At 45.3% G+C, this 16,344-nt stretch overlaps 1 protein-coding gene across 1 annotated transcript; it reads left to right on the forward strand.

Annotated features, from left to right (window-relative positions):
• Positions 1-8,246: 8,246 nt before the first annotated feature.
• On the forward strand, positions 8,247-15,582 carry SLC30A1 (solute carrier family 30 member 1). Its single transcript, XM_040636369.1, has 2 exons — positions 8,247-8,899; positions 10,794-15,582. The coding sequence occupies exons 1-2, from the start codon at positions 8,278-8,280 to the stop codon at positions 11,693-11,695; spliced, it is 1,524 nt and encodes a 507-aa protein (XP_040492303.1). The 5' UTR covers positions 8,247-8,277; the 3' UTR covers positions 11,696-15,582.
• The last annotated feature ends 762 nt before the right edge of the window (positions 15,583-16,344 follow it).

A 16,344-nucleotide genomic window follows, 5' to 3' on the forward strand; every position in this document is an offset into this window, starting at 1 on the left:
AGATGGTCAACTCTGACCTGATGATGGAAGAAGGCTTGAAGCCAATTTAAAGCATAAATAAAGTCCATAACAAGGACTCCTGGGAACGGTCGTTGATGCAGCTACCATGAAGCCCCATCTCGGCTGTCTTCCTCCAGAGTCAGCAGACAGGCGGAGGCAAACATCTCTAGTCTCACCTCTCATCTACTCTTCTTGGTGACCATTGCTGCTCCTGTACAATCTGAATATTAAACATCCCCTTATTCACTGCTAGTCTTTTCGTCTCCTTCTGATATTTGATCAGTAACACCACGAAACAACATTTCCTATTGGATAATACATGGCTTGAGTCCGAGGGACCCCCAATCATACTCTGAGTCCTCAGCCCAACCTATTATTCAGGCTTCAGGAGCCATCAACGCTAGTCAGAAATATCAAAATGTTTCAAAAGCTCGAAAGTCTTTTTTTTTTTTTTCTGCCACAGTGAAAACAAAACCTGAAATGCCTATTTCACACCTGGAGTTTAATTTTAAGGAGGGCTTTCCTATAAGGATAAGATATTTGATTCATTAAAAAGTTTTCAATACAGAAGTAATACCATCCATTACAAAATAAAATTCAACTACCACTCTGGCACGTGAATGTAAAATTAACAAGTAAAATATTCTTAAGTTTGAGGAGACTATCTTAACTCCATGTAATATCGTTCCAGGGTTAAAAAAAATTTTTTTTTTTCTAATACATTTGTCCTCTGTGTGCTCTGAGGGCCACCAACATTGGAATCCTGCAGGGGCTTCTTGGAAATGCCACATCTCAGGTGCCGCCGCAGCTCTCACTGAATCTTGAAGCAGAACCGGCAATTTACCAAGGCACTTCAGGTGAGGGCCAGTTTTGCACTGTTAGTCCTTCGGAAGACAGCTCAGCTGTGACCGAACTGGAAAGACAGAAGCGGACAGAAGAAGGATTAACTAACTCATTCTACAGAATGATGTGTGAACAGGACCGAATTCTGGAACACGCCCCTAGGGCATCAGACTTCGGAGTGACCTGTTAAGGAAATGTCACTCACAAGTAGGCCACCTCCCCTTGGTCCTTATAGTAATTACAAATTAATCAGAAAATCCTAGAACCAGAAACTTTAGAACTGGGATGAACGCCAGAATCTAGAGTAGTTAGTGCCTGTTAGGTTTTGAGCCTCAAACTGGGTTTGTCCCCCCCCCCCCAATTTGGGTATGAAGTTAAAAATAAACACATTCTTGGTGCGATTAGGGCCTCACAAACCCTGGGACCTGGAGCACATTTCTTCATATCTTGGAATCTCAGCCCGTAACCTGTAGGATCTACTCGGCAGGCTTCACAGAGTCGCCATATACCTGAAGGAAGGAACATGGAAGCGCTTTGAAACCTGTGAGAACCTCGAATGTTATCATAGGGCAGATTTCAAGGCTGAGTCCCAGTTTCGTGCAGTTAATTGCATCTCGTGTGAGATAATATCACAGCAAAAGTCTGCTTGAAGTAAAGAAGAAGGTGAGCTAATTAATAAGAAAATGTCATGGTGTTTCCAACACCGTCCAGAAGGAAAAGGTGCTGTGATTCTCATGTGCAAGGGCAGATGGGTTACCATGTTCAGGTCCTGCTGACTGAATGCATGAATTACTGAGCTTGAGAAAGGTGATTTATTAACATTCATTCATTCGACAAACACTGACCGAACCAGGCTGGCTAGGGTTACAGTGCTGAGCAAAAGCACGCGCTGCCCTTGCCCACAGGGAGCTCACAAGCTAACCAAGGAGTAGATAAATGTTAATTGCATCATTGTTCTGGGCCACAAAAGATCAGTCCGAGGAGCAAAGAGCACTTGCACTAGAGAGATTGACCTGGTCAGAGGTGTTAGAGAAGACCTCCCTGAGGACATAGCCCTTGAGCTGAGAGCTGAAGGATAAGCAAGAGCTAAAGTGGGGGAAAGGGAGAAAGAGAGAACGGTGTGTGCACAGGCCTTTTTGCAGGAGGGAGAATGGTGGTCAGAAAGGCCAGTCCTGTTAGGTGATGGCTTGAGGCTGGGGAGGGCAGCCAGGGCCAGACCATACCCAGCCCCATGCACTTGGGTTCCTCCCAGAACACTGGGAGGCCTCTGAAGGATTACGCTGTGGTGGTGATGGTGGTGGAAGCTGTCTGTTTTGCAATGACCAGACCTGGGTTTTGAAAAGGTGACTCAGGCAGCAAAGGAGAGTATAACTCAGGGGCAGGAGGGCAGAGTGTGTGCAGAGACAGGCAGGAGACTTTTACAGCCTAGGAGAGAGAACGGAAACGCTCCCCTCCACAGAAGATCCAACGGCTGGTCTAGTTCTCTCCTCCCTGGTCAGCCTTGTTTCTGAATAGCCCGGTCCACCAACGGGGAGGCCGGCTGTGTGCAATGGGCTCTCCCCTCTAGACCGAGAAAGTGAACAGACCAAGGGTCCAGCCAGCAAATCAGTCCATGTTGAATCCATGGGAATCCATCTCGAGCAGGTGAAATGATAAAAACGCAGTTTCTGAGTCTGCAGGTTGAAAATGCAGCCCTGCCTCCATGGTAACCCCAAGTACAGGCAGCCTGAAAGGGCCAGGCTGAGAGTGTCGGCCAGGCAGCAGCACCCCCCTTACTCACTTCCTAACTCCAGGGCAGAGGTCATCTCTTTCATCCACTCACTGAAAAGATGTAGAAAGGCCTAGGGAGGCTAAATAACTTCTCCAAAGTCACAGAGTAACTTCTTACTTTTTAAAGATTTTTAAAATTCATTTGAGAAAGAGAAAGAGGTAGTGAGCAAGGGGAGGGGCAGAGGGAGAGGCAGAGAATCTCCAGCAGACTCCACGCTGAGCATGGAGCCTGACTCAGGGTTCAATTGGAACCCTGAGATCAAGACCCTGAGATCATGACCTGATCGGAAAACAAGTCAGAAGCTTAACCGACTGAGCCACCCAGGTGCCCCTGAAGTCGCACAGTAACTTAAAGGACCAGTTCCCTGGCCGTTCTAAAACTCATTAGGGGTGTGATACTTTCAAGATGCCCTACTCGTCAGCATCATCTTTATAGACAAGTAATGGAGAGAGTCATAGAAACATGCTTTTAAATTAAAAAAAATTTTTTTTTAAACTTCTGTTCTTTGTACTTTAATTACAATCTCCAGCTCCTAGAATAGAGGGCTAAAGAGAGAATGGGCATTCCATCTAAACTGACTACCTGAGCCTTCAATAGTTTCTGGTCTAATGTGACGCTGCATGCACGAAATTCACAAATGTCTTTAACGAGCCTTTCTGTATAGGTGTCACTGCCTTTCCTTCTCGAGTTAATTTCCAGGCATGACTGGAGTACTTTGATCCAGTTTTCAGTCTCCAGGAAAAATGAGCTTTCCTTTGCTACTCACTCTCACCCGCCATTCCTTAGCCCTAACCAAGTACAAAAAACTCAGCGATTGTCCTGGGCCTCTCAATGTACATTCTACTCTACACTGTTCCTGCTTCCCCTTTGCTTCCTCATAGGGTTTCCTGCTCTGACCCTTTCTTTCATATGGTTTCCCTTACACCCCTGAGCCCTTTTGTGATGTTTCTGGGCTTTATTACTGCATTGTTACTTGTTTATTCTTTTTTCTACTGCCTGTTCCCTCAGGGAGCAGCTACAAATTCCAACCTTGGCCCTCATGCTGTTGCTAGAGATTTTACTGTATATTTGTAATAATTATTCAAGTACATTCCAAAACAAACAAAAACACCCCAAACAGATCCATTTCCCCCATCATTTTTGCTTGAAGATTGAGCATTAGAAGTGATTTACTGTCAACCAAAGTCAAATGCAGTCTGGTTTTCACATGGTTTTCTTCTTCCCGTGGTGCAGTCATGAGTGTGATAACCGAGATTCCGAGGTGTGTCTGTGTGTAGCAGTTATTTGCGAGGGTCCTTAGAAACCTGCCTTTGGGATGGATCGTCTTCAGGCTGGTTTCCTGCCCTGGGCAGCTCCAGGTCGGGGGAGCTTGGCATTGAGAGCAGGGAGGGGTCCTTAGAGGCCTTTGAGATTGCAGTTTGTGTTACACATTTGATTTTTCACTCAAATTGGCAGTCTCTTTCCAAAAGGAGCATTATTTTCTCATCTTTAAAGTATGCTGAGTTTAGTCAGTTTGGATACTAAGCGAAGTATCAGGAGAGTTCTCAAGATTTAGGAAGAAAAAGCCAAGCCATTTTACTCAACCAGGGACCACAACCTCCAGAGTTGTTGGTGAATAATAGTTACGGTCTCCTTCCGTGTTAACACCCCCCTCCTGGCTGTGTTAACATTGGGAAAGACCCACCAGCTGACAAAGGACAAAGGACAAACGTCAATCAAGCTACCGAAGTATTTTGACTACAAAGTGCTGGGGGGAAGAAAAGTTTATTCAACTGAAAGGTTTTGCTGGTATTGCTCTTTGTGGAGTTCAGGATTATAACTTTTTATAACCTGGAAAATGTAGCTCCCTCCCCCCTCTTCCCCCTTCACATGTGAGAATAAAGCACATTGTGAAATGGCTTTTACAAAAGAAAGAAAAGTCTGTACAAAATAGGTTCTCATAAGTGACTATTGGGTTGAATTCAACCTAAGAGCCTGTTTGTTGGTTGGTTTGTTTTTGAGAGAGAGAGAGAGAGAGAGAGAGAGGAGAGCACAAGCGCCTGCCAGCGCCAGAGGTGGGGGGGAGGGGCAGAGGGAGAGAGAGAGAATCCTAAGTAGGCTCCACCCACCTGGCCTGGCGGAGCAGGGCTTGATCTCCTGACCCTGAGATCATGACCTGAGCCGAAATCCAGCATGGGACGTTTAACTGGCTGAGCCACCCAGGTGCCCCTGAGCCTATTTTCATACGGGTCTGAACATCTTCCAATTCGGTCTGCTCAGTTATGGAAGGGATTGCTATCCCATTTGCTGAGCACCGCAGCCTTCTACGTCTCCTTATTGGGTCCTCTTTGGGCATGAAATTCTCACATTTGGAGAAATCCATTGTTTAAACGAAGGGACACAGCAGCTCCCAAAAGGCAGCAAAATGGTCTTCCAACATGGGGTATCTTGACCCGTAAGTGGCTCCCCAAGTTCTAGAGAGGAGGGGATGGTTGGAAGGAAGGTTGAAGCTGTGTTTAGGGGAGATTATGAATTCCAAAGACCCATCTCCCCACTCCTTAGCACTGTCACCATCCAGATTTCATTTCAAATTTAGCACATTAAAAACGGGCTATTTTCCCCTTAAAATCATCTCCTCCCTCCACCCTCTCCCCCAGCTTCCTCACCTGTTTAAAGCAGTATTTTCCTTATCAGGTTAAAACATTTGAACTATCTTTATTAAATTCTTCTCCTCAGTTTTCACTCTCCCAATTCACCATCAAATCCTATCAATTCCTCCTTTTCTACTGTCTTGGAAACTTTTCTCCTTTCTTTTCTACGACTGCAGAACAGAAATAGAAGATGAGGATCCAGCTCTGTAGTTTGGATGGAGAAATGAGAAACACACCACATACAAATGGGGGGAAAAAACAGAAATAGAAATATTTTTTAAAATGCAAAATAACACGGCTCCAAACTAGCCTTATATATAGATCGTGAGCACTGGCTAGCACTGCTTTTGTCTTGTAGCAATCCAGAACAGTGGGGGTTCTTCCTCCTGTTCTGGGGCTGTGGTGAGGCCTTTAGGGGGTCCAGCTTAGGTTATTCTGATCCCAGCCACCCCTCCACTTTAGGAACAGGAAATCTTCACTTCCAGATGAACTAATCATCACTCAGAGTACAATGTGTATGTATATGCACTCTAGTGTTGGCACAATTTATTGAGTATTTCATCATAACTTAAATATTTTATATGTTTATATTTTACTTCCACCTGGACAGAAGCTCCTTCTTCTGTATTCTTAACTGCCCCTCCTCTTCCCCATAGCAACCAACACAGGGTTCAGCTCCTTGTAGTCTATAAATAAAATGTTTGTTAAATCACAGAGCCTTAGAATTTTGACTCAGAAAGAATCTTGAGTTCCTCTTGCCTAATCCTTTACTTTATGGGTAAAGAAACAGGTCTAGATAGATCAGTTGACTCTCCCAAAATCACACAGCTGGCTAGTGACAAAGCAAGGACCAGAACCCTGGGTTGCTCCTGCTTGACGTCTGGACCCTAAACTGTCCTTAGATAATCAGTGACAGAAGGTCTCCTAGGGTTGGCGGTGAGAGGGGTGGTCTGCTTTACTGAAACATTCTCAAAGATTCAGTTCATGCCCCTTGCAGGACCTCTCAGAAGGCCTTAACTCCTCAGCTCCGTGGGGAGCAGCACTCGTTTTATGAATGCGTCGCCCTCGTCCCTGGTCTTTACAGGAGGGCGCCCCCGGGAGCCTCGCACCCACCGACTCCCCCTCTCGGCCCCTCCCTGGCTGCCTGCCGTCACACAGCGGTCAGGGTCCCTGGTTCTCTTCTATTGATGCCGGCCGGTGGAGGCCATGAGAGGGAGGGTCTCCAGCCCCTCGCCAGGGTGGTGGTGGTGGGGGGTGTCCTTGGCTTCGCGGAGAAAGAACTCAAGAGCAAGCCATGGGGCGCCTGGGTGGCACAGCGGTTAGGCGTCTGCCTTCGGCTCAGGGCGTGATCCCGGCGTTATGGGATCGAGCCCCACATCAGGCTCCTCCGCTGGGAGCCTGCTTCTTCCTCTCCCACTCCCCCTGCTTGTGTTCCCTCTCTCGCTGGCTGTCTCTATCTCTGTCGAATGAATAAATAAAATCTTTAAAAAAAAAAAAAAGAGCAAGCCATTCAGGGAAAGAGACAAAGGTGTATCTAGAAGAAAGGGGCTACTTAATAGACAAAGTAGTGGTCTCTCCTCCCAGGTGAGGAAAAAGACCTCCCCCTTTCCCTCTAACGGTTTTCTAAGTTGTTGTGTGTGTGCGTGTGTGTGTGTGTGTGTGTGTGTGCGTGCGCGTAATTGGCTGACGTATAGGAAGGGGCTTACTGCTTAGCTTTATCATTTACACTGAGCGGTGAGTTTTTCTGTTGTCTTACGGTTGTGGAATTACCCACAGGGAGCAATTTTAAGAATGTTCAGCTTCTATGACTTTCACTGCCAGAGGGAGTCGGGTCTTGTGGTCTTCCATGAGTGGGATCTTGTGACTCTTTTTATGACCTGACTTTTAGGTTAAGGGTCAGCCTAAATACCAAAATGGCTTTACTTTGGTCAACTTGTCTCTCGAGCCTCCCTTCACCACGTGGACTCAGCTCGGAGGATCAAAGTCTGTTGGCTGCCCGAACCCCGTACGTGTGTGGGGCGCCGCGAGGACCCGCAGGGCCCGAGCCGCGGCCCGGCCACGCGGGGGACCCCGCTTGCCCCGCCCCCTCCTGCTGCACGCGGCCCGCGCCCCCAACCCTCCCCCACGACGCCCGCCGCTGCACCCGGCCGCGGCCCCCGGCCCACGCCCGGCTCCAGGAGGGAAAGGCCCCGCCCCCATCTGTTGGAGCCTTGACACCGCCTCCTCCCGCCCCGCCGAGCCTCCACCCAATAGCGAGCGCGGATGGGCGGGGTGCGGAGGCTGTCGTGAGGGGGTCCTGGCCAATGGGGAAGCGTGCCGGGCCTGGTGGGCGGGGCCTCGAGGCCTTGTCACGCTCGGGTCCGTGTGAAAACGGGGGTTCCGAGTGCAAAGCAAAGTTTTTTTGTAAACCGTCTGCAAAGGCGGGGGGGCGAAGAAGGCGCCGGAGACCGGGCCGAGTGCAGCTGCCGTGGCCGCCGCCTTTTTAGCTCTTCAGGCGTCGGCTTCCCGGTCCGAGCCACACCGGAGGAGACCAGCGAGGGGAAGACCTGCGCGGAGAACCCTGCAGATGCTCGGAGCCTTCGTAGCGCGGAGCTGCCTGTCGCCCGCCCCCGCCGCCCGCCTGCTCCTGCTCCTGCTCCGGCTCTTCGTCCCCGGGCTTCGGGAGCCCCAGCTCCCCGCCGCCACCGTCACCACCGCCGCCGCCGCCTCGGCCTCTGCCGCCCCGCTGTGGGTGTGGGGACTGGTGGGGCTGAGCCGGGCCTCCGCGCCGGCTCTGAGCACGGACGCCTGAGGAGCTGTGCGCTGCCGGCCCGCCGGGGACGCCCGCAGGCGCGGGGGCTCGGCGGCTTGACCCGGGGCTCGTCCCCGTCCCGCCGCTGAGGCCACACCGCGGTTTCCCGAGCGGCCCAGTCGGGCTGCGAGAGCCCCGCGCCGCCCTCCCGCCTCCGCCTCCGGGTCGCCGGCCGCCGGCGACTCGCCGCCACCGCCAGTGTAGCCGCCCGGCCGCGCTCGGCGGGCCCCTGAGCCGCAGCCATGGGGTGCTGGGGTCGGAACCGGGGCCGGCTGGTGTGCATGCTGATGCTGACCTTCATGTTCATGGTGCTGGAGGTGGTGGTGAGCCGGGTGACCTCGTCGCTGGCGATGCTCTCCGACTCCTTTCACATGCTCTCGGACGTGTTGGCGCTGGTGGTGGCGCTGGTGGCTGAGCGCTTCGCCCGGCGGACCCACGCCACCCAGAAGAACACGTTCGGCTGGATCCGGGCCGAAGTGATGGGGGCTCTGGTGAACGCCATCTTCCTGACCGGCCTCTGCTTCGCCATCCTGCTGGAGGCCATCGAGCGCTTCATCGAGCCGCACGAGATGCAGCAGCCGCTGGTGGTCCTCGGGGTCGGCGTGGCCGGGCTGCTGGTCAACGTGATGGGGCTGTGCCTCTTCCACCATCACAGCGGCTTCGGTAACGACTCCGGCCACGGCCACTCGCACGGGGGTCACGGCCACGGCCACGGTCTCCCCAAGGGGGTCCGCGGCAAGAGCAACCGCACCGGGGACAGCGACGACAGCGTGACCCCGGGTGAGCAGAGGCCCGACCAGGAGGAGACCAACACCCTGGTGTCCAGTAGCAGCAACTCCAACGGGCTGAAACTGGACCGGCCAGGTGAGGAGAGAGTGGCCACCGCAGGTGGTTGGGTCGGGGGAAGCCGGGACCCCAGCCTGGCCCTGGGCGGGATGGCCCGCACGCCCCCTGGTGCCCGCGCCGGCCGGCGCCGCGCCGCCGCCTCTAACCCTGCAGGTCCCGCACCCGCGGGGCACACGAGGAAATAGGACCCCTTTCGGCCGGGTGCTAGGAGCCGGGGCGCGCGGTTGGGGGTGACGGTGGGGACTGCGGTTTTGAGAGTGGGAAAAGGGTCGGGAAGGGGACCGTCAGCCCTCTGCAATCCACAGCCGCACTTGGCCGCCCTTACGAGCAGTCCTTTCGAGAGACTGTCTGATTTTGGTTTTCACAGAATCAAAAGCGCTTCCTAAGTAAATTTCTTGCCCCCCCCCCTTGGGAAACGGAGAGAATTCCCAATTCATCCTTAGTTGTTGGCCATTTGAAACCTTGCCCTAAGTAGTTCTTGTGACCTTTAAGCAAGTTTCTTAGTGTTATATTCAGAGCCATCTAGCCATTGACTTTCCTGAGCTCAAAACCCTGGTTAAAGGTTCCTTTTATGAAGGGCAATGTGTACTTCAGTTACTTGTCTAAAGTCTGAGCCTAATCCTGCAAATCCTAGATTTAGGACCTGTTTGGTCATGTTTAACATTTCACTTAGGACTTTTCAAAATCATACTAAATAAAAGTGATGGTAACTTATTCATCTTATTTTTTACTGGGTGCTTTTCATTCTAAATATAATTGCTCTTGAAGGCAATTTGGAAAATGTTGAAAGAAAAGAGATGGGAAAAAGAATCAACCAAAGCCCAACTACCCAGGCTCTTAATGATGTTAACAATTTGGTGTATTTCCTTCCAGTTTTTTTCATTTACATTTATTTGCTTAGTGGTATGTTACTACATGGACAACTTGTGCTTTTTTGAAGGTGCAGGATATCATGTTAACAAAATTGAACTTGTACATTGAAAAGGTTTCATAAACAATTGAATTTCCCCCTCACTCCCACTCTGCAGGGTGTTACTCCAAAGAAAATTAAGCTGCTCTGGTGTGTACACAGCAATTCCTTTAAAAGATGGGCACGTTTGGTTTAAGAACTGGTAGGGTAGATAGAGATATTTCAGCTTTTCCTGAAGTAGATGATTGTTGATGGGTTTATATTGCTAATTTGTCAGTTTCTAAATCCTCTCCACCAAGAGACTCTGTGGTTTATATTCCTGATAAAAGTTTGAGTTAGCCACAACCCTTTAATGACAAAGAGTGACTAGAGCAGTGTGTCAAATCAGGCATTTGTAGTGGACTTCTCCATAGTTGCATTTAGTTTCGTGGGGGATAGTATTCAGTCTTATGGTTTCTTTTTTTTTCTTTTTTTAAAAGATTTTATTTATTTATTTGACAGAGATAGAGACAGCCAGCGAGAGAGGGAACACAAGCAGGGGGAGTGGGAGAGGAAGAAGCAGGCTCCCAGCGGAGGAGCCTGATGTGGGGCTCGATCCCAGAACGCCGGGATCACGCCCTGAGCCGAAGGCAGACGCCCAACCTCTGTGCCACCCAGGCGCCCCCAGTTTTATGGTTTCTTTTTGTATATGCCAAAAAGTATAGCGGAATGTTCACAGGACCCCACCCCCACAGAAGAGATGAACTTTTTTTTGGAGATGGGGAGGTAGGAGGGTGGTAAGGAGAATGGGGAAGCAGTATCTTCATAATGACTCCATTTAGGCCTGGCCCTTATGCCCTTGCTTGTTCCCAGTAAGTCAGTTTATACTAAACTGCCCTGGGCACATTTTTAAATGACGTTCCATGAAAAATGTTTACCTCTTTCACTAAAATGGAATTAGATGAAGATGCTTGTATAAACACTTCAGATGTATTTGATACCACATTTTTTCTTTCTTTATAGATCCAGAAAAGTCCAGAAATGATGCGGTGGAAGTACAAGTGAATGGGAATCTTATCAGAGAAGCTGACCATGTGGAATTGGATGATGATGATAAGGCTGGACAACTTAACATGCGTGGAGTTTTTCTGCATGTCTTTGGAGATGCTTTGGGTTCAGTGATTGTAGTAGTAAATGCCTTGGTCTTTTACTTTTCTTGGAAGGGTTGTCCTGAAGGGGAGTTTTGTGTGAATCCATGTACCCCTGACCCCTGCAGAGCATTTATAGAAATAATTAATAGTACTCATGCAACAGTTCATGAGGCCGGTCCTTGCTGGGTGCTCTATTTAGATCCAACTCTTTGCATTGTAATGGTTTGTATACTTCTTTACACAACTTACCCATTACTTAAGGAATCTGCTCTTATTCTTCTACAAACTGTTCCTAAACAAATTGATATCAAAAATTTGATAAAAGAACTTCGAGATGTTGAAGGAGTTGAGGAAGTTCATGAATTACATGTTTGGCAACTTGCTGGAAGCAGAATCATTGCCACTGCTCACATAAAATGTGAAGACCCGACATCATACATGCAGGTGGCCAAAATCATTAAAGACGTTTTTCATAATCACGGAATTCACGCTACTACCATTCAGCCTGAATTTGCTAGTGTAGGCTCTAAATCAAGTGTAGTCCCATGTGAACTTGCCTGCAGAACTCAGTGTGCTTTGAAGCAATGTTGTGGGACACGGCCACAAGCCCCTTCTGGAAAGGATGCAGAAAAGGCCCCAACAGTTAGCATTTCTTGTCTAGAACTTAGTGACAATCTAGAGAAGAAGCCCAGGAGGACTAAAGTTGAAAGCATCCCTGCTGTTGTGATAGAGATTAAAAAAATGCCAAACAAACAACCTGAATCATCTTTGTGAGTCTTGAGAAAGATGTGATATTTGACTTTTGCTTTAAACTGCAAGAGGAAAAGACTCCATTGAAATTCTAAGTTTGCCAAGTAGTGTAATTGAAGTCCTTGTCTGGTCACACAGTTTAATTCTATTTTTGTAAGAACATAATGGGACTGCTTAACAGAGTTCTATATTACAACTTTGTGATAATTAGTGCAGAGTACAGCTATGCTGTAACAATTTTGGAAAGCCAGTTTTAACACTATGTTACATTTTTGTTTAAAGTAAGTATAAACCTTATATAACATAATGACATTTGATTTCCAGTTTTTCCATGGTAAAAAATTAATTAGGGGGATAAATAAATTAAAATTGTTACTGGAATTTCTCTGCTTTTCTTTTCCCCCAGTGTTATACTTTGTTTTTTAGAGTTATAATCACTAAGCTTGAAAAATCATCAACAGGTTTGTTTCCTTTGACGTTTTGCCCTCTGAAATCATTACATAGCATAATGGCAGCATGTTTTTGAGAATGACTCATGGATATTATTAGGAAAAGTTCCCTTTTTTTCCTTCACATGGGGTATTTGTAATACTAAAGATCACTTACTATCCTGGATTCTATATTGCTGAGTATTATTCTAATAAACAGTTGAGATAATTAACAAGTTGAACTACAGTTTACATATATATAATAGGGCATATGGAGAGTAAGAGCAGGGAAGATGGTTTACCAAATTAAATATTTAGATTGTTGGAAGTTAATGTTCAAGACCGCATGTTTTGTTTTACCAAAGTTAGTCTAAAGTGTGGACATGTTCACCAGCATTACTTTCTCTGAAAGATTGGCATTAGGAACATTGAGCTCAAAGTTTACTTAATGAAATACATACAGTAAATATTTTTAAGGACCTTAAAGCTAATCTGATAGTTCCATGTTAAATGCAAGCTTATTCGTGTAATCTTTCAAATTGTAGATATTTAAACAAAACTTAAAGACTTAGTCATTTCATGGTGACCAATCATGAATGGATTCAAACGGAGCTTTTTTCGAGTACAACCAGCAGTTCTTGTGCTTCGCCCAGAGCTATTGACTTAGGAAAAGAAGGAAATCTAATGGTTAATGCAGTTTAAATGTTAAATTCTTAAAAAACAAAGTTAAAGCAAAATTAATAATTAAGATTCTGTAGGTCATCCTGTCTTGACATTGCTCAGATCTTGCAGTAGTGGCTTATTTTGTAAAGATGCCACACTATCTACACAGGAAATTGTTCTTGGCTATTTCGTTGTTGCTGTGGGTTTTGAATCCATACACAAATATTATTTAAGGATATTTAAGTTATATTTTTCTTGACAGAGAGGGGTTATGCTTTGTGAAGAAACTAGATTTTTGTCCTCATAAGGATGAATATTAATATCAGTTATCATGTATAGCTCTATTTTTCTAGAAATAAGGAATCCTGACTACTTCAGTAACTTTTATAGCTGACTACTTTTGGGATGGCTATCTTTTGGGATTTGAAATAATTCATTGTTTAATGGGTCTTAAGATGAAAGCGTTGGCATTGGACAGTTAACTTTTTAAAGGGATCTTTTGTGGTAGATGGTGTCTTTTTCTAGTATAAGCCTGTTGCTGGCAATGGGCCTATTTAAGAACAGCCGATTTTTCCAGTGAGAATGAGGTAATTTTAGGAACACAGTTTGTAAGTTCACATTTGCTATAATGGGCCAAAACCATAACCTGCCAATTTGCAGTACATCTTGATCTTTTAATACTCTTATCTGATAATTGTGTAATTCAGTTCCTAAACCGGAAGGTACTTTCAATTTTGCAGAAAAATTTTAAACATGAAATTCGGGAATCTCATCGTATGGGTAAACGAGAGAAAGCTTCAAACTGTACTGTATCACGTACATTCCTGATTGAACACTTAGAACTACAAACCATTAAGATCTTCAAACAGTTTATGTTACAGAAACATTTTGGTAATGACACATAGAGTAGGGTAACTGGTAAAGTACATTCAGTGGGGTTTTCCTTACAAATGCTTTATTGGGTCTTTCTTAAAGGTTGTATAATGTATAAGACATCAGCTAAATGAGGATTTTTCTTTTTTTTAATGGTGTATAAGCGTGGGATAAGGGCTTTTTTTTTTTTTCAAAGTGCTTTGAAGGTAACAGCCTTTAGATTTCAGTTACTTCACTTTTCATAATTTTTAAATCGCTTATACATAACAAAGTGGTACCATAGAATTCTTTTTTCAAAGGACTTTGTTATAATAGCAAAATCCGTGGGCACTGACTCACCTTTTGAGTTTTAGCAGAGAATTATTTATTTCTTTACAATGCACTTTCTAACCCATTTTTAGCATTATCTTTTAAAAAATGCTTTTATATTTAAATATTGTGGGATTTAAGTGTCTTTTCCAAAATAGCTTATTCCTTCCTGAAAGAAAATGAGGGAAATAACCCTGAATTCGTAGGACACTTAAACTCACTATTTAAATATGCTGTTTTATAGCAATGCATCAATTTTAGGAGGTGCATCTCTCCTGCTGGCTCTTTTATATTTGAGCAAGATCAGTGTATTTAGAATATGTGTTTAGAAACTTGTCTGTTGTCTCAGTTTAGTGAAAAGGAGGTGCTGCATGTGCCTGAAATAAAACCAACTCCAATTTTCCCAAGCCCAATGCCGCCTTAGTGAGGAGAGATTGCCTTCTCCCTTGTCACCTTTCAGCTTCTGTGATTGTTTCATAAGGGGTTTGGGGAGGGCATCTGCATTGTAAAAATACGGACTAGAACCTTAAAGTCAAAAAAGGGCAAAAACTTTGGTGTATGAATTTTAGCATTTTAGAAAATAATGTTTGAATAACTAAGGTATATAATTTGAATCGGAAGAATGTCCATCAAGAGCACCTTGGAAAAATCTCAGTAGGTAGAAGACTGTTAACATGTTTGTATCCTGTTAACATGCTCAGTTAATTTTGAATTTTCGAAAGCTTTGAGGGAAAGGGCCTATGGAACCTAATGTGAAGTATTTAGTAGGCTAACTGGTATTAAGTTGAAGATTCTTTTACTGTTTATAAGCAGATACCATTTGAATGATATAAATGTCATTTACCTGCTGTCTTAAGATGTTCACACATACACAAATATGGAGAATAATTCTACAATATAGAAATATTTATTTTAATAGAGTTTCAGTTAAGGCATAAAACAGTGTTAAAACTCTTGGGAAGGTGGAGGGTTTTTGTTGTTTTTAAGTGGAAAACTGTCAGATGCAGTGTTTGGCCAGCTGCAATGGGAATTGTACTAGCACTCTTTTGATGTAGCTCTACCGATACTATGTGGCGATGCTATTTTGTTATACTGACAAGCTCTGGACTATTTAGCCGTCATTTTCACTGGCACAAGAGCCTTTTGTATGTCATTCAGTTTAAACTTTTAAACCAAAAATTTTGTGGTCCAGTGTCTTTGGCCAAAAGATGCTGGAGGGAATGTAACATACAATTATTATGTGGCTATATATAAAAAGACACAAATTGCCATGTTATGGTCCTGCCTTGAAACAGCACAATGAAGTGTATCAATGTATTCTGTGATTCTTTATGAAACTTCCATGTTGTGTTGTTTTGTGTCGACCATAGCCTGTCGTTTGGGCCAGATGTGGCACAGTTAAATGCAATTATCATCTCATTAAATGCAGATGCAGATAAAAAGTCCTTTAGTGCTGCAACATTTTACCTAACTTTTTGTATGTTTTATGACCGTGCGTTGTTTTCCAAAGCTGTTCCTACCTCACCATGAGGCTTTATGGATTGTTATGTATTATAAATGTTCTTTATGAGACAGACTACTGTGTTTCTTCTCATTTATTAAAAGTTAAGTAGAAAAATAAACTAATTTTAATATCTACTTCATTGTTTTGTGCATGTGGCCTCCCCACCTGTACTAGTTTGGGTTATGTAGACTTCAGGGGCTTAAAGGGGAATTGGAGCTCAAGTGTTGCTAGGTGTACAAGATGACCAGGTTAGAGGATAGTATTGTGGAAGGAAAAAAATGGGCAAAAATTGCAATAGAAGTAGAAAGGGTAACACAGCAAAGGCTCACTAACATGAAATAGGCAATGGCTGTGAAATTTTTTGTTACAAACATTAAGCATTTACATTATGTAATTACAGGTTAACCTCTTTTTTTTACTTGCTCTTTGTAAGTATAGTTACTAACAAGGATTATTAAATACTTTACAATTTCCTTAAAGAACTTGTGCTCCTGGCTAGGAGATAAGCAGATAAAATTGCATAAGAAAAAAATCATTTGGCAATAAATGGCAATAGAGAAAAGAATTCATAAATACAGTAATACTCCAAAGAAGGGATGAAGATCTTTGGAAAGGATTCATGTAGGTTAAAACTGAAAGGAGGGATGGGGGCTGAGAGGCAAGGGGGCATAGAATGGAGGACTGAGGATCAAGAGGTAGGACCTTGTTAAAGAGGGATGCCTGGGTGGCTCAGTGGGTTAAGCACCTCCCTTCGGCTCAGGTTGTTATGATCCTGGGGTCCTGGGATCGAATCCCACATTGGGCTCCCTGCTCAGTGGGGACCCTGCTTCTCCCTCTCCCTCCGCAGCTCCCCTTGCTTGTGTCAAGTGAATAAATAAAATCTTCGAAGGAAAAAA

Source organism: Ursus maritimus, unplaced genomic scaffold, assembly GCF_017311325.1.
Source record: "Ursus maritimus isolate PB19 unplaced genomic scaffold, ASM1731132v1 scaffold_2, whole genome shotgun sequence".
In the NCBI taxonomy this organism is placed as follows: Eukaryota; Metazoa; Chordata; class Mammalia; order Carnivora; family Ursidae; genus Ursus; species Ursus maritimus.

What these genes read in the sequence shown, in the direction of transcription:
- SLC30A1 (XM_040636369.1), top strand. Translation starts at nt 8,278, where the DNA reads ATGGGGTGCTGGGGTCGGAACCGGGGCCGGCTGGTGTGCATGCTGATG. An exon ending in GCTGAAACTGGACCGGCCAG is followed by an intron (nt 8,900 to 10,793) that starts GTGAGGAGAGAG and finishes CTTTCTTTATAG; the next exon opens with ATCCAGAAAAGTCCAGAAAT.